Here is a 21,644-nt window from a genome sequence, read left to right on the forward strand (position 1 = left end):
GTATTGATTTGAGGCAGTTCAAGTATTTATTTGAAAATCACCACAGCCATTTAACTTTAAATAGTAGCCTTTGTCAGTCAATTATCAATTACCATTTCATTGATCTGTTATAAATAATACAAAAGCTGGATATGTTTTGTGATTTCCCATTTTGACCCCTCAAGCTGAGCATCATGTCTGCTGACATCAGTTATAGTTTCAACACCATGGGCATGGGCTTCCTTGTTTCCCTCTCCAGAGGACTATAATTCAGAAACGGAACATTGTGCCAAAGTAAATACCTCTGAAACTGATTAAGGTATCAAACTCATCAGCAAAGCATTTACTGAAGTTAGAAATCATGAGCTTCACGGTACTTCTCTCATAGATTTACACACACACATACATCGAGAGAAAAACATGCTCAGGATAAGACTTAAGAATAAGTATTTTTCCTCTTCCGTGGACAGGATGCTGGATGACCCAAATCACTGTGGTTTAGCAACAGGAACTTTGCGTTTTGCCCAGCTTAAGGCTATCTCCCGTGATCTTGCAAGAAGTAGGTTAAAGTAACAGGAGAAATGAAAGAAATGAAACCTAACCGAACTCACTTAATTGCTGATTTAGGAAAAAATAATTTAAGTGAAGAATTGTAATGCCGCTAGGATAGGCTCCAAACCCCCTTATGCAAAAACCTGAAAAGGATAAGCGGAAGAGGATGGATGGATGGACTCTATAGTGCACACTGCACAGTCAATTAACCGCGAGTTAAAGAAAGTATCACTTTAAGAAGAAGCTGCCTCCTCTCTGTATGTTTGAATAAACAATGCGACAACAGATGCCAAGAAACGAAACTTATAGCAAACTCTTTTCCGGGTTAAACCAACAATTTTGATAGAGCAGGTTACAGTTCACACTGTCATTTTTACCTTTTCTACAAAATCATTTTTCAGGAGACAAACATTAGCTACCATGAACTCTTTGAACCAGCAGTATGAGGAAAAGGTCCGTCCCTGCATTGACCTCATTGATAAACTCCGCTCTCTTGGTGTAGAGAAGGACCTGGCGCTGCCTGCTATCGCCGTGATAGGGGACCAAAGCTCGGGGAAGAGCTCTGTGTTGGAGGCGCTGTCCGGGGTGGCACTGCCGAGAGGAGTTGGTAAGAAGACACTTATTTCCAGCTCAGCAAACTCACTGTTCATTAGACTCGTGACAGTCCAGTATATAAGTAATCCTTTCATACCTTACTTAAATAATATACCAAGGGCGTAGATTTGGCATGGACGGAAGGGACATGTCCCCACCAATATCCAGCGGTTATTGAATTGTCCCCACCAATAATTTGATCTCTTTGAGTAAAGAAAAACAAAACCGATAGAAAAAAAAAAACGATCTGTCAATGTCTCATTCGCCCAGCGGTGCAGAAAGAGTTAAATTACGTTCTCTGCTGGAGTCCTGTGGAACATAGGACTGCCATAATGAATTAATTAAATACACCATTAAATAATTAATTAAATGTGTCAATAATGAATTAAAATTGGAATTAATTAATTAAATAAATAGGTATGACACATGTAATTAATTAATTATTGACACATTTAAATAATTATTTATGTATTTCACATTTTTATTAATTATTGACACATTTAATTAATTATTTAATGATATATTTAATTATTTATGTATTTCACATTTTAATTAATTATTGACACATTTCATTAATTATTTAATGATATATTTATTTATTTCATTTTGGCGCCTGGCTCTCATCTTGAATTAATTTTATCTGTCAGCCTCACCCATCAAACCCAGGGGGCGGGGTTAACGCTGCCCATGCAGCTTCTCTAACATTTCATTGGTTGCCGTGCAAAGTAAGTCAAAACAGGTCGATCCTAGATAATCGATTGCTTGTGTAGACTTGGGGCAGCCAGGTATCCCAGAATGCAGATCAAATCACAGGCAGCAATGGTGGTGCTGTAGTTTTAAAATACCCCGTTTTTCTGTCACCAGCTACACTTTTAACAGTGTTTTAGCCGCGAATGTCGCACCGTAATCTTCACATGTCTGGTCAGGTTGTCAACATAGAACATGTTTGCAAAAGTGCTCAGATGTTTTCAGAGATTTCACTAGCTCTGCTAACAGTTAGCATGCAGAGTGCACCGAGGGGGTTACGTTAACCGGTTTGTTTACATATTCCACTCTCCGTGTTCCACATGTTGCATTCACAGATTCTCATTTTCACCGAACGATCGTCTCTTTCCGCCTGGTCTTGTGTCTCTGCGCTTCTGTAACATAAAGAACGAGCTGACATTTTTCTCACGAAACCAGCGATCAGCTCAGCAGACCCTCAGTTTACCTGCATGCATCCTCCTCCTCACCTGTCAGCTGTTTAACACCTGCTGCTAATTCAAGAAACACGCCTACGTTACCTGGTGATAGTCACAGTTTAACTGGGCAGCCGGTACTCGATATAAAGCAATGTCAGCGCATTTTTCTGCACAAGATAAGGAAATATAGTATTTTTCCCGAGCGCAGAGCTGCTGGAGCTTGTTTCCTTACAGAGCACTTTATAGGCGAACAGCTTCATCAGCGGCTGATGTCCAATCACCGGCACACAGCTTTGAAACCTCACCTGAGTTTTAGCTCTCAGTGGTTAAACGCTGGACTTCATTCACTCAGGTTCTGTCTGTTGGGTCACGTTTACTTCGCTGTTTTATTTACAACTGAGCAAATCGGTTTGGCTGAGGTTAAAGTTACGTTTCATAACTGCATAGTTTCACAGACCTTTAATGGTTCACTGGCACATGTGTTAGACTGAACTATTCGCTTTTCTTTATCTGGTGTGTTTTGGATTTAACAGTGAATTTTGAGATTAAACTGACTTTTAAAATGTTTTATACAAAGAGGAAAGAGAAGGCGCATTTCCACCGAGAGAAGCAGAGTTTGCAACAGCATGTTCATCATGAAGTCTGCAACCTGGACAGAAATATTATATCATCTATTTTTTAATAGTTATTCAACTGTATTCTAAGCACCAGCTATCTGTTAGAATTTTTAGAGTTTACTTAACTAAAAATAAATGAGGTTAACATATAATTTGTGTGATTTTTTTTCTCTCTCTCTCTTTTCTTTTTTCTTTTCTTTTTTTTGTGCTTTTTCGGTCATGTTATGTTTAACTGTCAAAGTTTTGTTACAAACTATGAAACACATTGTGCAGACTTCTGGATGTTAGAAGAAAACTAATACTGCTCATGAATGAGACTAAAGGCAGCAAAGTGTCCTTTAAAACTAAACATGTTAGTAGGACCTCCCTATTTATATCATAGTTTATGATATAGCACGTGCATTTCAGTAATAGCCTACTGATTTCAGTGTAGTGGTGTCACACAACAGTCACACAGCTCACATGGTCATTATCTGTGATACTCCTTAACTATAATTTATCCAAGTTAACTTCAGTTAACCATTCAGACGGTTCTTTTGCAATGAAAAAGCTGTGTACCGGGGCCTGCGCTTTGTCACTGCGGTCAAGTGAGCCCTCACTTACGAAGTCGCAGTCAAGCTAGCCGCCCCGCCAGCCGCACCGAAAATGTGGTTGCACTACTCTTACGTATATTACGGTATGGGTGAAAACCGGCTTAGAAACGCAGTGTTTTGTGTCCTGACACTATTTTACTTCACAATCCACTCCCATTTTTAGTGTATCTCCACTTTCCCCCCTGTGATCCACAGCCCAAATTACTGTATGATTCAGAGAAAATTAACAATAAAATTTACCCAATTTACTCAACTATACTTTTAATGTCCTCATCTTTGACCTCAGATTACAGGAAAACTGTAAGAGGTGACGCAGATATTTCACTGGATTATGACTCTGGGTGACCCCCACTCTGCACCCTGTGATCCACAGCCAAAATTACTGTACGGATTTTGAGAAAATTCATAGCAAAATCTTCCCATTGTGCTTTACTGTACTCCACATATTAACATCTTTGACCTCCGATTACAGGAAAATTGTAAGAGGTGACGCAGATATTTCACTGGATTCTGACTCTAGGCTGTCGCCACTCTTCACCCTGTGATCCACAGCCAAAATTACTGTATGGATTTTGAGAAAATTCATAGCAAAATCTTCCCATTATGCTTTACTGTACTCCACATATTGACATCTTTGAGCTCTGATTACAGGAAAACTGTAAGAGGTGACACAGATATTTCACTGGATTCTGACTCTGGGGGACCCCCACTCTGCACCCTGTGATCCACAAAATTACTGTACGGATTTTGAGAAAATTGATAGTAAACTTTGCACAATTTACTCTACTGTACTCTATATATTCTCATCTTTGAGCTTAGATTAAAGGAAAACTGTAAGAGGTGACGCAGATATCTCACTGGATTATGACTCTGGGTGACCCCCACTCTGCACCCTGTGATCCACAGCAAAAATTACTGTATGGATTTTGAGAAAATTCATAGCAAAATCTTCCCATTTTGCTTTACTGTACTTTATACATTGACATCTTTGAGCTCCGATTACAGGAAAACTGTAAGAGGTGACGCAGATATTTCACTGGGTTATGAATCTAGGCTGTCGCCACTCTGCACCCTGTCATCCACAGCCAAAATTACTGTACAGTTTTTGAGAAAATCCATAGTAAATATGCACAATTTACTCTACTGTACTCTATATATTCTCATCTTTGAGCTCAGATTACAGGGAAACTGTAAGAGGTGACGCAGATATCTCACTGGATTCTGACTCTAGGCTGTCGCCACTCTTCACCCTGTGATCCACAGCCAAAATTACTGTACGGTTTTTGAGAAAATTGATAGTAAACTTTGCACAATTTACTCTACTGTACTCTATATATTCTCATCTTTGAGCTTAGATTAAAGGAAAACTGTAAGAGGTGACGCAGATATCTCACTGGATTATGACTCTGGGTGACCCCCACTCTGCACCCTGTGATCCACAGCAAAAATTACTGTACGGATTTTGAGAAAATTGATAGTAAATTTTGCACAATTTACTCTACTGTACTTTTAATATCCTCGTCTTTAACCTCAGATTACAGGAAAACTGTAAGAGGTGACGCAGATATTTCACTGGATTATGAATCTAGGCTGTCGCCACTCTGCACCCTGTGATCCACAGCAAAAATTACTGTATGGATTTTGAGAAAATTCATAGCAAAATCTTCCCATTTTGCTTTACTGTACTCTACATATTGACATCTTTGGCCTCAGATTACAGGAAAACTATAAGAGGTGACGCAGATATCTCACTGGATTCTGACTCTAGGCTGTCGCCACTCTGCACCCTGTGATCCACAGCCAAAATTACTGTACGGTTTTTGAGAAAATTGATAGTAAACTTTGCACAATTTACTCTACTGTACTTTTAATATCCTCGTCTTTAACCTCAGATTACAGGAAAACTGTAAGAGGTGACGCAGATATTTCACTGGATTATGAATCTAGGCTGTCGCCACTCTGCACCCTGTGATCCACAGCAAAAATTACTGTATGGATTTTGAGAAAATTCATAGCAAAATCTTCCCATTTTGCTTTACTGTACTCTACATATTGACATCTTTGGCCTCAGATTACAGGAAAACTATAAGAGGTGACGCAGATATCTCACTGGATTCTGACTCTAGGCTGTCGCCACTCTGCACCCTGTGATCCACAGCCAAAATTACTGTACGGTTTTTGAGAAAATTGATAGTAAACTTTGCACAATTTACTCTACTGTACTTTTAATATCCTCGTCTTTAACCTCAGATTACAGGAAAACTGTAAGAGGTGACGCAGATATTTCACTGGATTCTGACTCTAGGCTGTCGCCACTCTTCACCCTGTGATCCACAGAAAAAATTACTGTACGGTTTTTGAGAAAATTGATAGTAAACTTTGCACAATTTACTGTACTGTACTCTATATATTCTCATTTTTGAGCTCAGATTACAGGAAAACTATAAGAGGTGACGCAGATATCTCACTGGATTATGACTCTGGGTGACCCCCACTCTGCATGCTGTGATCCACAGCCAAAATTACTGTACAGTTTTTGAGAAAATTGATAGTAAAATCTTCCCATTTTGCTTTACTGTACTCTACATATTGACATCTTTGGCCTCAGATTACAGGAAAACTATAAGAGGTGACGCAGATATCTCACTGTATTCTGACTCTAGGCTGTCGCCACTCTTCACCCTGTGATCCACAGCCAAAATTACTGTACGGATTTTGAGAAAATTGATAGTAAACTGCACAATTTACTGTACGTTACTTTATATATTGACATCTTTGAGCTCAGATTACAGGAAAACTGTAAGAGGTGACGCAGATATCTCACTGGATTATGACTCTAGGCTGTCGCCACTCTTCACCCTGTGATCCACAGAAAAAATTACTGTACGGTTTTTGAGAAAATTGATAGTAAACTTTGCACAATTTACTCTACTGTACTTTTAATATTCTCATCTTTGACCTCAGATTACAGGAAAACTGTAAGAGGTGACGCAGATATCTCACTGGATTATGACTCTGGGTGACCCCCACTCTGCACCCTGTGATCCACAGCCAAAATTACTGTACGGATTTCTGATAAAATTAAATCCTATTCCATTACCAAACAAAATGAGTTCATTGAAGTATTTGCTTAACTACAAGAAATGTTTTCCACACACAATTTAAATTTTTCAAAATGTCATTCACACACCACCTCAAGTATCAACTTCAGTTTTAGACATTATTTATTCAGTGCTTAATCACAACAATAGTCAACTTAAGGCACTTACATAATAAGTTAAACCTTACAATAATACATACAGAGAAAAACCCAACAATCATATGACCCCCTATGAGCAACAGTGGGAAGGAAAAACTCCCTTTTAACAGCAAGAAACCTCCGGCAGAACCAGGCTCAGGGAGGGGCGGCCATCTGCCTCAACCGGTCAGGGTGAGAAATTACATTTCTCAGATTACTGATTTCTCATATTACTACTACACAGTTTAGATACACTCAACAAAAATATAAACGCAACACCTTTGTTACTGCTCCCATTCCCCATGGGATGGACGTAGAGACCGAAAATTCATTCCAGATACACAATATAACCATCCCTCCCAAACAGTGGTCACAAATCAGTCCAAATGTGTGGTAGTGGGCACATCTGCTATATTGAGATAATCCATCCTACCTCACAGGTGTGCCACATCAGGATGCTGATCTGACATCATGAGTAGTGCACAGGTGTACCTCAGACTGCCCACAACAAAAGGCCACCCTGGAATGTGCAGTTTTGTCTCACAGCAAAATGCCACAGATGCCACAAGCAATGAGGGAGCGTGCAATTGGCATGCTGACAGCAGGAATGTCAACCAGATCTGTCGCCCGTGCATTGAATGTTCATTTCTCAACCATAAGCCGTCTCCACAGGCGTTTCAGAGAATATGGCAGCACATCCAACCGGCCTCACAACCGCAGACCTCGTGTAACCACACCAGCCCAGGACCTCCACATCCAGCAGGTTCACCTCCAAGATCGTCTGAGACCAGCCACCCAGACAGCTGCTGGAACAATTGGTTTGCACAACCAAACAATTTCTGCACAAACTGTCAGAAACCGTCTCAGGGAAGCTCAACTGCATGCCCGTCGTCCTCATCGGGGTCTTGACCTGACTCCAGCTCGTCGCCGTAACAGACTTGTGTGGGCAAATGCTCACATTCGATGGCATCTGGCACGTTGGAGAGGTGTGCGCTTCACGGATGAATCATGGTTCACATTGTTCAGGGCAGATGGCAGCTGAGAATGTCCCAGTTCTTGCATGGCCAGCATACTCACCGGACATGTCACCCATTGAGCATGTTCGGGATGTGCTTGACCGGCGTATACGACAGCGTGTACCAGTTCCCACGAATATCCAACAACCTCGCACAGCCATTGAAGTGGAGTGGACCAACATTCCACAGGCCACAATTGACAATCTGATAGACTCCATGCGACGATGTGTTGCACTGCATGAGGCAAATGGTGGTCACACCAGATACTGACCGGTTCTGGGTCCCCAGACCCCCAATAGCGCAAAAAACTGCACATTCCAGGGTGGCCTTTTGTTGTGGGCAGTCTGAGGTACACCTGTGCACTACTCATGATGTCAGATCAGCATCCTGATGTGGCACACCTGTGAGGTGGGATGGATTATCTCAATATGGCAGATGTGCCCACTACCACACATTTGGACTGATTTGTGACCACTGTTTGGGAGGGATGGTTATATTGTGTATCTGGAATGAATTTTCGGTCTCTACGTCCATCCCATGGGGAATGGGAGCAGTAACAAAGGTGTTGCGTTTATATTTTTGTTGAGTGTATCTAAACTGTGTAGTAGTAATATGAGAAATCAGTAATCTGAGAAATGTAATTTCTCACCCTGACCGGTTGAGGCAGATGGCCGCCCCTCCCTGAGCCTGGTTCTGCCGGAGGTTTCTTGCTGTTAAAAGGGAGTTTTTCCTTCCCACTGTTGCTCATAGGGGGTCATATGATTGTTGGGTTTTTCTCTGTATGTATTATTGTAAGGTTTAACTTATTATGTAAGTGCCTTAAGTTGACTATTGTTGTGATTAAGCACTGAATAAATAATGTCTAAAACTGAAGTTGATACTTGAGGTGGTGTGTGAATGACATTTTGAAAAATTTAAATTGTGTGTGGAAAACATTTCTTGTAGTTAAGCAAATACTTCAATGAACTCATTTTGTTTGGTAATGGAATAGGATTTAATTTTATCAGAAATCCGTACAGTAATTTTGGCTGTGGATCACAGGGTGCAGAGTGGGGGTCACCCAGAGTCATAATCCAGTGAGATATCTGCGTCACCTCTTATAGTTTTCCTGTAATCTGAGGTCAAAGATGAGAATATTAAAAGTACAGTAGAGTAAATTGTGCAAAGTTTACTATCAATTTTCTCAAAAACCGTACAGTAATTTTTTCTGTGGATCACAGGGTGAAGAGTGGCGACAGCCTAGAGTCATAATCCAGTGAAATATCTGCGTCACCTCTTACAGTTTTCCTGTAATCTGAGCTCAAAGATGTCAATATATAAAGTAACGTACAGTAAATTGTGCAGTTTACTATCAATTTTCTCAAAATCCGTACAGTAATTTTGGCTGTGGATCACAGGGTGCAGAGTGGAGACAGCCTAGAGTCAGAATCCAGTGAAATATCTGTGTCACCTCTTATAGTTTTCCTGTAATCTGAGCTCAAAGATGTCAATATGTAGAGTACAGTAAAGCAAAATGTGAAGATTTTACTATCAATTTTCTCAAAAACCGTACAGTAATTTTGGCTGTGGATGACAGGGTGCAGAGTGGCGACAGCCTAGATTCATAATCCAGTGAAATATCTGCGTCACCTCTTACAGTTTTCCTGTAATCTGAGCTCAAAGATGAGAATATATAGAGTACAGTAGAGTAAATTGTGCAAAGTTTACTATCAATTTTCTAAAAATCCGTACAGTAATTTGGGCTGTGGATAACAGGGTGAAGAGTGGGGGTCACCCAGAGTCATAATCCAGTGAGATATCTGTGTCACCTCTTATAGTTTTCCTGTAATCTGAGCTCAAAGATGAGAATATATAGAGTACAGTAGAGTAAATTGTGCAAAGTTTACTATGAATTTTCTCAAAAACCGTACAGTAATTTTGGCTGTGGATCACAGGGTGAAGAGTGGCGACAGCCTAGAGTCAGAATCCAGTGAAATATCTGCGTCACCTCTTACAGTTTTCCTGTAATCGGAGCTCAAAGATGTCAATATGTAGAGTACAGTGAAGCAAAATGGGAAGATTTTAATATCAATTTTCTCAAAATCCGTACAGTAATTTTTGCTGTGGATCACAGGGTGCAGAGTGGGGGTCACCCAGAGTCATAATCCAGTGAAATATCTGCGTCACCTCTTATGGTTTTCCTGTAATCTGAGCTCAAAGATGAGAATATATAGAGTATAGTACAGTAAATTGTGCAAAGTTTACTATCAATTTTCTCAAAATCCGTACAGTAATTTTGGCTGTGGATCACAGGGTGAAGAGTGGGGGTCACCCAGAGTCATAATCCAGTGAAATATCTGCGTCACCTCTTACAGTTTTCCTGTAATCTGAGGTTAAAGACGAGGATATTAAAAGTACAGTAGAGTAAATTGTGCAAAGTTTACTATCAATTTTCTCAAAAACCGTACAGTAATTTTGGCTGTGGATCACAGGGTGAAGAGTGGCGACAGCCTAGAGTCAGAATCCAGTGAGATATCTGCGTCACCTCTTATAGTTTTCCTGTAATCTGAGGCCAAAGATGTCAATATGTAGAGTACAGTAAAGCAAAATGGGAAGATTTTGCTATGAATTTTCTCAAAATCCATACAGTAATTTTTGCTGTGGATCACAGGGTGCAGAGTGGGGGTCACCCAGAGTCATAATCCAGTGAGATATCTGCGTCACCTCTTACAGTTTTCCTGTAATCTAAGCTCAAAGATGAGAATATATAGAGTACAGTAGAGTAAATTGTGCAAAGTTTACTATCAATTTTCTCAAAATCCGTACAGTAATTTTGGCTGTGGATCACAGGGTGAAGACTGGAGATGGCCTAGATTCATAATCCAGTGAAATATCTGCGTCACCTCTTACAGTTTTCCTGTAATCGGAGATCAAAGATGTCAATATGTAGAGTACAGTAAAGCAAAATGGGAAGATTTTACTATCAATTTTCTCAAAAACTGTACAGTAATTTTGGCTGTGGATCACAGCATGCAGAGTGGGGGTCACCCAGAGTCAGAATCCAGTGAGATATCTGCGTCACCTCTTTCAGTTTTCCTGTAATCTGAGCTCAAAGATGAGGACATTAAAAGTATAGTTGAGTAAATTGGGTAAATTTTATTGTTAATTTTCTCTGAATCATACAGTAATTTGGGCTGTGGATCACAGGGGTGAAAGTGGAGATTAACCAAAACTGGGAGTGGATTGTGAAGTAAAATAGTGTCAGGACAGAAAACACTGCGTTTCTAAGCCGGTTTTCACCCATACCGTAATATGCGTAAGAGTAGTGCAACAACATTTTAGGTGCGGCTGGCGGGGCGGCTAGCTTGACTGCGACTTCGTAAGTGAGGGCTCACTTGACCGCAGTGCTTTGTCGGTGGTAATAACAGCTTGCGAGGCGAGCGGGTCTATCCCAGGCTTTGCCGTGAGACTGGGCATCGAAGCACTTTTGCAAAGAGGCTGTATCTTGACAAACCGACCAGACATATGAAGATTAAACCACTACATTCTCGGCTAAAAAAATATTAAAACTGTATTTGGTGACACACAAACAGGGTTTTTCAAAGTTCAGGGGCCTGTGCTTCGTACCGCGCTAAGTGAGTTAGCTGGATGAGATTGTTGACGATTTCGCGTGATCCTGGATCGTTCGGTTCCCCGAAGCCCATCCGGGACTTGCTGTCATAGCAACAGAGCCGTAAGCGTAAACCTGCTGGGGAGCAGGTTTACTTTATGTAAACAGGATTAGATCGCGGCCACGCAGGTATGTCCGCGTCATTTATACGAAAGCAACAGCGATATTCCACCACTGTTTCACCATAAATAAATAACATCACTGTAACTAAAGATAATGCAGCACTTGATCCTTTTATTGATGTCACACAGATACATACAGGTCATTCCCTAAAAAAGGGAAATGTACTATTAACATTCTATTACATGTATGTGATTATTACAGATGTAATTCATATTTCAGAGTAGTAATTGTAAATTACTTCGTGTAATCAAGATGAGAGACCACGGCTATAAAAGCGAAGGTGGATTTGGGAAGTCTGTCGCAGTCATATCCTGTCCGTATACGCGAGCAACCCATTGCAGAAGGTGCAAGATTGATAAGGAGAGTCCTCAGAATTCAGCGTATATTGCGGGACAGACAGGATCCTTTAGCTCAGCGCGACAGTGTGCTCATAGAGAGATATCGATTTTCCGTGAGGGTATTATTCACTTAACCAACTTGTTGACGAGGGGGTGCAGGACCACCACCTGTCTTTTTTTTTTTTTGCTCTGCCCTTTTCTTGGTTGCTGTTATGAACAAACAAACAGAGTATTCCAGGGTCTCTTTCCAAGAGACGACAAGCAATATAAGTGATAAATATTACCATTCTGTAGAATATTCTTATATTTCACTTTTACTTGTTCCCATGTTCTAGTGGGTCCTGTTGTGGCTCTAATGTGAAAGGGGATATAATATAACATATTATAATATAATATAATGTAATATAATATTGGATAATATGGTGTGATATGATATGTATGTGTATGTGCATTTTATATGTAAACTTGTTTACTTTAAATAAAGTTAGAAAAAAAAAAAATAAATAAATAAAAATAAATCTACCCTACCGCCTACTGGTGTTGGCCAGAGGGGCCGATGGCGCGATATGGCAGCCTGGCTTCTGTCAGTCTGCCCCAGGGCAGCTGTGGCTACAACCGTAGCTGCCTCCACCAGTGTGTGAATGTGAGAGTGAATGAATAGTGGCATTGTAAAGCGCTTTGGGTGCCTTGAAAAGCGCTATATCAATCCACTCCATTATTATTGTTATTATTAAATTACTTACGAGTTTGATTTGTCAGCAACTTTCTGCCAGCCCTCTCTCCTTGCTTTTGCAGCCTTTGCAGTGTTCTCTTGCGTTTTAATTAAACTCTGAAACTCCTGAAATCCCTCACTCAAGAGTTCTTGCTCTGCTGCCGAAAAATACCTAGCGCGCTCCTTCGACATTTTCGCCGACCAATCAAAGGGTTGCCGATCAATGTTTCTACTATCGATGCGTAGCCCCTGTTGGGCCACCCAGTGATCTCACATTACTTCATCCAGCTATACTAATCGTCAACAACAGGTGTGTTCGGGGAACCGGAATAGCGAGCTCAGAGTTAGCGCGATGATTTGGTCTTGGATGTTTCATTTGATCTTGGATGTAGTAAGCGACGTACGAAGCACAGGGCCCAGTTCTGTTAGTTTCCACATGCCGGTTGTTGTGTGCTAAAAACAATGGCCACCAGGCCAAAGCAATGGTTTTGACTCGATCAGCGTTAACCCCGCCCCCTGGGTTTGATGGGTGAGGCTGACAGATAAAATTAATTCAAGATGAGAGCCAGGCGCCAGGACTGCCAAAGTGAAATAAATAAATATATCATTAAATAATTAATGAAATGTGTCAATAATTAATTAAAATGTGAAATACATAAATAATTAATTAAATGTGTCAATAATTAATTAATTACATGTGTCATTACTATTTATTTAATTAATTAATTCCAATTTTAATTAATTATTGCCACATTTAATTAATTATTTAATGGTGTATTTAATTAATTCATTATGCGAGGGGGAGAGGAGGATGGCAGCAAAAATAACCTGGATATAAGAAAGTACTTTTCAAAGAAACCTGTAAGTCACTTAAAGTCAAGTTCACTCATAAAATCTGTCCATCATAATAACGTTACAGGCTATGCAAGGCAATACATGCCAACCCTCCCGTTTTTTCTCGGACAATCCCGAATTTCAGTGCCCCTCTTATTACTCTTTCTGGGTTGCAAAATAAACTTTTAAAAAAATTTCAGGCGAGAATGTAGCTGTGCAAACTTCAAATATCTGAACCGGGGAGAACAGCAAACTCCCAGCACATCGTTTTAGGCTTTGGCCCACATCAGTCTAAAATTGTATGTAACCATGAATAACGTGTTGCCATGTCCACCAGGAGAGACTGGACCGTATAGATGTAAAACAAATATGCCGGCAGTTTATCTCAGTTAACGAGAGGAGCAGGCCTGTGTTTGGCTCCTTCACATACTGGACATTAAGTTATTGTGTGGGACACCAGTAGTCCATGTCTGTTGCTGTAACAGTAGTTCATGTTTAGAGTAAAACATCCCAGCTCACTGATTTGATCGGGGCAATAGTGCCTAAAATGTTGCATAATTTTGCTGAGAGATCTGTTACTTTGTGGTAATCTTAGATGAGTAGTTTTATGGACAAAACCCACCAGGTCATTCAGTGTTCCCTTAGTACTAATATATAAGAGATGTTGGTGTACTATAACTGAAGTAATGTTGTTAAGTCCTTAAAGTCATATTATTTTATTGTCATGACTGTATTTGAAACTATTTTTTATTTTTGTATGATATCTGATTTATATGAAATATGGCTGAAGTAAACTAAAGCCTAAAATACTTAGTCAGTCATTTGTTTAATAGTAACTTAACATTATATAATTCACATATAAAACTATAAATTGTAATTTTAAATGGTTTAAAAGCATGTAGAATAGCATAGGCAAGTATATTTCTCCTTTTTTTTAATCAAGAAGCAAAGACGAAAAGGAAAAAAAAAGAAACAGGGCAGGGTTCGGTGGCTGAATCATCCGTCCCCACCAATGCCAAAACCAAATCTACGCCCTTGTAATATACACTACTGGTCAAATGTTTTAGAACACCCTAATTTTTCCAGTTATTTTTTGCAATACAAGTCGTTCAAGTCCGATGAATAGCTTGAAATGGCACAAAGGTTAGAAAGGCCAGAGGTTAAAAAAGTTAATGTTTCCCAAAAATGAAAAAGAAAAAAAGTACATTTCAGAATTATATGTTACTCTGCCGAAACGGTGGGCCAACTCATCTCCCGTGCAACATATTTATTGGCCTTACCAAAAGAAAGTGTCTTTGAGTATAAAATAAAATGGGGGGCGGCTATTTTCATGTCTTTATCTTTATCATTGTGCCACATATACAAAAAGGCCTTTTTCAGGGAACACAAAATGGGTTAACAATTTAAAGATGTTCTGCAGCAATGGAAGTCGATCAAGCCTTGAAAGCTGGTGCTACTAATTCCTACAGGTGTTCCATCTTTTCTGGATTACTTACAATCCCCTCTGTCTGCATAAGGGCAGTGTTGGAACACACTGTGGTACCATACTGTTATAGCCCGTCTCGGGGTGGCCAGACCATAAGGGTGATCCATCCTCATCTGATCCCAAGCAGCACATCACACAGCTAGTAAAGTTTGAAGGTGATTTATTTACAATGAGTGGATTTAAAACAAAGGAAAGGAGCGGACTATAACTTTGGGGTGGACCTAACGAAAAAACAACAAACAAAAGGAGCCTATCTCAAGGATATATCAAACTTGCCTACTCAAAAGAATTAAACCAAACGACAGGAACTTACCTCCCCAACTAACAAAAACATGAGAAAACTGTAATCAAAGAAAAGGGCAGTCCACCCCTACATGCCCCTGTGTAAAACAAACATCACTAGACAGGTAACATAAAGTCTGCCAGTTAGGATGGGCCGAGGATGAAAGGCTCGCCGTCCATGGCGGTGTCATCAAATACGTTGTCTCCCGGTAGTTAGCCAATCCGCAGGAACTGTCCCCTGGATCCACCAATGACGAGAAGGCACCTACACACTTAAATTTGCATATGAGAAACAACATTACGACAGCAGTCGTTAACACATACCCTCGTGAGCATCAGTTGAACAGTATTGTACTGCAGAGAGTTTATTGTTACAAAAAAAGGTAATTAATAATGGAAGAGAGACAGGCCATCAGTTAAAAATGCACAGAGAAATTGCAAAGAAAGTCAAGGCGTCAGTGACTAGAGTTACCTTCACCATCAAAAGGCACTCAGAAACTGAAAGGATGAGGTCTGGCTCACCCAGCGCACAACTGAATCAGAGGATTTTGGTTTAGCTGTTATATCTGCCAAAGGTGGCGAGTCAAAAGTTTAGAATACGTTTTAGTCTATAAATTGATTCCATTATTTCTTTTTTTTTAACTGAAGTTGCTTATTTGTAAGATGCTTTCATTTCAGGGTGCAATGAGACATTAAACTGCATCATTTTCAATAAAAACTGGAAAAATTGGGGTGTTCTAAAACTTTTGACCGGTAGTGTATATACATTTGAAATCCCTTACCTTTGTTTAATTGGCGTTATTTCTCTGTTCAAATTCAACTTGTAACAACTTGTTCAAATCAAATCCTTACAGTACTACCTGACCACTGGTCTTATCCTGGCATGGGCTCTGACGTGGTTCTATAGAAGTGCGTTTGAATATATTTGGATAAGCCGAGACAAATGTCGGGCTGGCTGGATAAATTTCAGTTTCTGTTTCTGTTTTCTTAGTTTCTGTTTTCATTCTTGTTGCTTTGAGTCTTGGTCTATTTGAGTTTCTGTTTCTGGGACCTTCACTGTTTCCCTCTCTGTCTTGTTTCATTTTGGTTCCTTTGCCCTCCCTTGTTTCCTTTTCTTTCTCATCTTGTTTATTGAATAATTTCCTCTGTTTATTTTCCAGTTACAGTGTATCTGCAAAGTATTCACAGCACTTCACTTGTTCCACATTTTTGTCATGTTCACTCTTATTCACCTTAGTCTGCACACAACACCCCATAATAACAAAGAAAGAAAAGTTTGCTTGAGATTCAATTTCTACAGACCTCCAAACATGGCCTTCAGATTAGCTCAAGAACAGAAAGTGAAAGTTTCATGGAATGGGTTTAGCTGGCTGAGCAGCTACATGCAAACCTCACATCATCAAGCATAATGTAAAGAGTCAGATGCATGGGTATAAACCACTGGACTCTGGAGTAGTGGAGACGTGTTCTCTTCAGGAAGAATGGTCAAAAATCCCCGTAAATCCAATCTTAAACCTTGTGGAAAGCCTTCCCAGAAGAGTTGAAGCAGCAAAGGGTGGGCCAACATCATGTTTAACCCTATGGATTAAGAATTAGATATTCCTGCAGACACATAAGAAAATGTGTTTGGCAATATAGTATAATGACTGCTTTTTTATGATCTTATCAAATACTCTGGGTATTCACTCAAATCTTTTCCTCTCTGTCTCACCATTCACTCATAAAAAACACAGGTATTGTGACAAGATGTCCACTAGAACTGAAGATGACAAGAAAGAAGAAAGGAGAGGCGTGGTATGGAAAGATAAGCTACCGTGACTATAATGAAGAGCTAAAAAAGCCTTCACTTGTGGAGAAAAAGATTCGGGAAGGTACAGCGTGAAGTATTCTTAAATGTCACTGTTATTGATGGAGGCAGAAGATAGGCCAGCTAAACTTATTGTTCAGGTGTGACTCAAACCAAATCCTCTTTTCAGCACAAGATAAACTGGTGGGGAATGGGACTGGGATCAGCAATGACCTCATCAGTCTGGAGATTGCTTCCCCTGATGTCCCAGATCTGACACTCATCGACCTGCCTGGCATCACCAGAGTGGCTGTCAGTGGACAATCAGAGGACATTGGTGAACAGGTAGCATTTGGTGGTAGAATGCATCAAGTCAGATTAAAATACAGCTCAATTCATCCCTGTCACATGTTTGCTGTTTTACTTTTGATTTTTAGAAAAGCAAGAAAGACCCCATCATAAATATATGCATGATTGCTATCAGTACAGCCCACAGAACACTATCCAAACCACAGCTCAATAATATAATCATATGATATATTTCTCTTGTGAAAAAATGAAAAGTATGGCTGTGATCTTTTATGGGTATTACATTCATTCACAACTTGATTTGAACAATCCTAATTTGGGCACGATTAGTTTGTATAACTTTTTGCAACTATATTTTTCCATTTCGTAGCTTAATATTTGTTACGTTACAAGCTAATACTTTCAGATAAAACGACTGATCCAGAATAACATCAGAAAACAAGAAACCATCAGCTTGGTGGTTGTTCCATGCAACGTGGATATTGCAACCACAGAGGCTTTGAGGATGGCACAGCAGGTGGATCCTGAAGGAGAGAGGACTTTGGGTAACTAGAACTGATTTTAAAAAGTGGCACCTGGCTTATAAGCAAATGTCTCTCTTAGGTCATTGATTCTCTATCCACTGAATAAATATAGTTGCTATGTATGCTTACTGCATACATTTATCATGTTGGTTCTGTTTTCACTGGTGAGGAAACTGTTGAATCTCATTTAATCTTTTTATTAGTTTGTCACAATGTGAGCAATATTTAATGGCTGGCACCAAGCTCTGACTGGAGCTCATTAATGATTATTATCATCATCATTATCCAGCTGCTTTTCTCATAAGGTGGGGAATCCAACACTATCTCTCTCTGTCAGGTATCTTGACTAAACCTGACCTGGTGGACAAAGGCACAGAAGAGAACGTGGTTAAAATTGTCCATAATGAAGTCATCCCGCTGAAGAAGGGCTACATGGTGGTCAAATGCAGGGGTCAGAAGGAGATCACAGAGAAGGTTTCACTTTCTGAAGCACTAAAAAATGAGGAAGCCTTCTTCGAAGAGCATGCCCATTTCCAGTAAGTTTGCTCTTTTTGGAAATTATGCAAACAAGTGTTTGTGGTGTGTTAGGCTGTGTTGCTTATACTCTAACCTTTTGTTTGTGCTGTAGGACTCTCTTTGATGAGGGTCAGGCCACTGTTCCTAAACTGGCAGAAAAACTCACTCTTGAACTGGTGCATCATATTCAGGTAAGTACTTATTACTGTTTTACCTTTGTAGGTCACTGGGGAGAGCTTTAACCCACTCCAGCTTTGATGTGATTTGTCCATGTGATTTGTAGAAATCTCTGCCACGGCTTGATGAGCAGATACAAAAGAAACTTAAACAAACTCGAGCAAACCTGGACAAATTAAGCAATGGACCCCCATCTGATGCAATTGAGAGACTTGGTTTCCTCATTGATGTAAGTTCACCAGTTTTTTTAGGAGACAAAAAATTGCCAGCTGCAGGTTTTGCACCTCCTAAACAAAAGTGTAAGAAAAATGAATATGAGCTTCTGGAAACAACATTTCCTGTTCTTTGAAACCGTTCCTTCTTAGAGAGTGTCAGCATTCACACAGGATGCTATCAGTCTCACCAAAGGTGAAGAATTAAAATGTGGATACAAGTCCAGCATCTTTTCCTTACTGAGAGGTCAGTTTGCAGTATGGAGGGAAGCCATAGAGACCTCTGGAACAAATTGTAAGTGAATTTAAAACTTGTTAATTAGTTACCTCTAATATACCTACTGTTAAAAGATGAAATTATTAATTATTAATACTATTTTCCCACCACAACTACAACCATATTATAGTCAACTGGAATATTCAGAGAGAGGTTTCTCAATATGAACGAAAGTACCGTGGAAGAGAGCTCCCAGGGTTTATCAACTACAAGACGTTTGAGGCCATGATCCAGGAGCAGATCAAACAGCTGGAGGAGCCTGCTGTCCAGAAACTCAAAGATGTGTCAGGCATGTTTTTTATGATACCGCAATCATTGAAAGTGATCACAGAACATGTTACTTTGCAGGTATTCTTTCATTTTCTAATTTTTTATATAATTTTCTCTTTTTAGAGCTTGTGAAGAAGGAGCTCTTTGAGTTGGCACAGAGCAGCCTGGTTGGCTTTCCTAACCTCATCAGAACAGCAATGGTAACATCTCCTTTGCTGCTTGTTGTATATTTATTAATAAACACTGATAAATATGTACTGACATCTTCTGTGTGATTTAGCTGAAGATTGAAGACATCAGAACTAAACGGGAAGCTGAAGCAGAGGCCATACTGAGGATGCAGTTTCAGATGGAGCTGATCGTTTACACTCAGGACACAACATACAGCCAGATGTTAGCAAAGAGGAAGAGGGAAGACAAAGAGGAGGCTGTAAATTCCCTGGTGAACAATAATAGCAGTGGGGCCACCCTGAAAGAGATGCTGAAACACCTTAAATCCTATTACCAAGTAAATGTTACTGAAACTCTGTTTTTTATGTTTGCATTTAAAAACATGATATAGTACATAAACTCTTGCCATGTCAAAAGATACATCCCACTGAAGTTTTCAATATAAGAGAAAAAGTAGACTCTTTGAAACAGTGACTACAGATAAGCAACAACAAAAAGAAAAGAAGAAAACTAAAACTAAAGCTGAAATTTAGAATGTATACAGTTAAATGAAATGAACACCTGTTATATTTATGACACAGTCACATAAAGCAACAAACAGGAAATTTGGGTTAGAGCCTGAATTTGCTCACTGCCCCAACAAACTCAGCTTGATGGGACAAAAATGGGCCACAAAGTAGAAACAAATCCAGTTTATCTGCCCATAGACATCAGTACAGAAGCAAATCTTTTACTTAGAGATGTTTGGCCTCAGTAACAGTAACAATGTTAGTTTGTTTTTGCCTAATAATTTATTAATACAGAATAAATGTTTTAATGTCTTCTCAAAGCCAGGTCCAAATTCAGGTCTGACAGTATTAGAGACACCAACTATATTTTTGTGATGGCGGCACATGAAGGATTTAGCTTTTTAGCGCATCCCTATTATCTGCTGGGAGGGTGGTTTTAGTCTTTGTTTTATTTTGTTTTAAGAATATTACTCAACTTTATTAAGTCTTAGTCTGGTATGACTTTTTTTCTGTTTTTCTTTAGATGTGAACACAATGTAACCAACTAAGTTGGTTACAAAATATCGAGATGTTCTATGATTTTGTTCACAGCTAATAATTTAATACAAAATAACAACCATGTTCAAATTCTGACATATTACAGACAGTAACAAACAAAAGCTTTTTACGTCCTTATTTCTGTCTTCTCCGCTCACAGATTGCTGGTCAGCGTCTTGCTGACCAGATCCCCCTGGTGATCCGCTATCAGATGCTGCAGCAGTTTGCCAACCAGCTGCAGAGGGAGATGCTGCAGATGCTTCAGGATAAGGAGAGAAAAGAGTCCCTGCTTCAAGAGGACATTGGCACAAAAATTCAAAGGGAACAACTTCAGAACGGCCTTAAACGCCTCTCAAACGGCCGCCTTTTGTTGACTGAGTTTAGTATGAACACATTCAACTTCAGCTCAGCACAAGGGCAAAGCTTAAAACCAGATTTCTAACCTGACAAACAAAATGATGGACGTCACTTCATAGAATCATAGAAATATTTCCCCAGCATTCGCTTTGCAATACATTTTGAGTGCCTTTATTATAGATTGTAATTGTTTTAGTGTGTGTGTAGATATATATAATATATATATATATATAATATATATAATATATATAATATATATATATATATATATATAATATAACATCTTAAAGGGTCATACGCATGTATGTTGCTGTTGCAGAAGTATATTTTTTGTTTATTAAAAATGTTTTGAGTGTTAGAAATAAAAATCACTGGTAATGGTATGCACTCCATGTGCTATTTTGTTATATTGTGTGTTACAGTTTGTGTATACATTAATGGGGGAAATGAATAACTAAAATAAAGTGAGACATATACTAAAAGGCTGAATTTTTTGAAAGTGACATTTTTTTCTGCAAAAATATGATCAGAATGTATTAAAAGAACATTTCTCAACAACGGATTCATCTTCAAACTGGTACAGCCCCAAAATAAATGAGATTAGTTATACCACTGTACAAAATATGGAAACAGATACCAATTCACAATGACAGGCTTGGTATTATTTGCCCTCCACCCTCTAATCTTTGTGCCATCCTTAAAGTTTTTTGGTCATATAAATGAAACTGTTGCCAGAAATTATGGGGAGGATAAAGTTGTTCTGAGCCCCCTTTTTAAAACTATTTTTCTACTCATTAAAACATCA

General features: G+C 39.4%; 1 protein-coding gene across 2 annotated transcripts; it reads left to right on the forward strand.

Moving 5' to 3' along the window:
- The first annotated feature begins 883 nt into the window (after nt 1–883).
- On the forward strand, nt 884–21,035 carry LOC113022802 (interferon-induced GTP-binding protein Mx-like). Of its 2 annotated transcripts, none has more exons than XM_026168612.1 (12): nt 884–1,138; nt 16,928–17,065; nt 17,171–17,325; nt 17,696–17,834; nt 18,151–18,349; nt 18,442–18,520; nt 18,613–18,735; nt 18,872–19,013; nt 19,126–19,284; nt 19,389–19,465; nt 19,546–19,773; nt 20,643–21,035. In XM_026168612.1, the coding sequence occupies exons 1-12, from the start codon at nt 952–954 to the stop codon at nt 20,922–20,924; spliced, it is 1,908 nt and encodes a 635-aa protein (XP_026024397.1). In that variant the 5' UTR covers nt 884–951; the 3' UTR covers nt 20,925–21,035. The 2 variants fall into 2 exon arrangements, with proteins under 2 accessions (XP_026024397.1, XP_026024398.1); XM_026168613.1 differs by lacking the exon at nt 884–1,138 and adding an exon at nt 11,514–11,548.
- Nucleotides 21,036–21,644: the final 609 nt, after the last annotated feature.

The sequence above is a fragment of the Astatotilapia calliptera genome, chromosome 5 (assembly GCF_900246225.1).
Source record: "Astatotilapia calliptera chromosome 5, fAstCal1.2, whole genome shotgun sequence".
Taxonomy (NCBI): Eukaryota; Metazoa; Chordata; class Actinopteri; order Cichliformes; family Cichlidae; genus Astatotilapia; species Astatotilapia calliptera.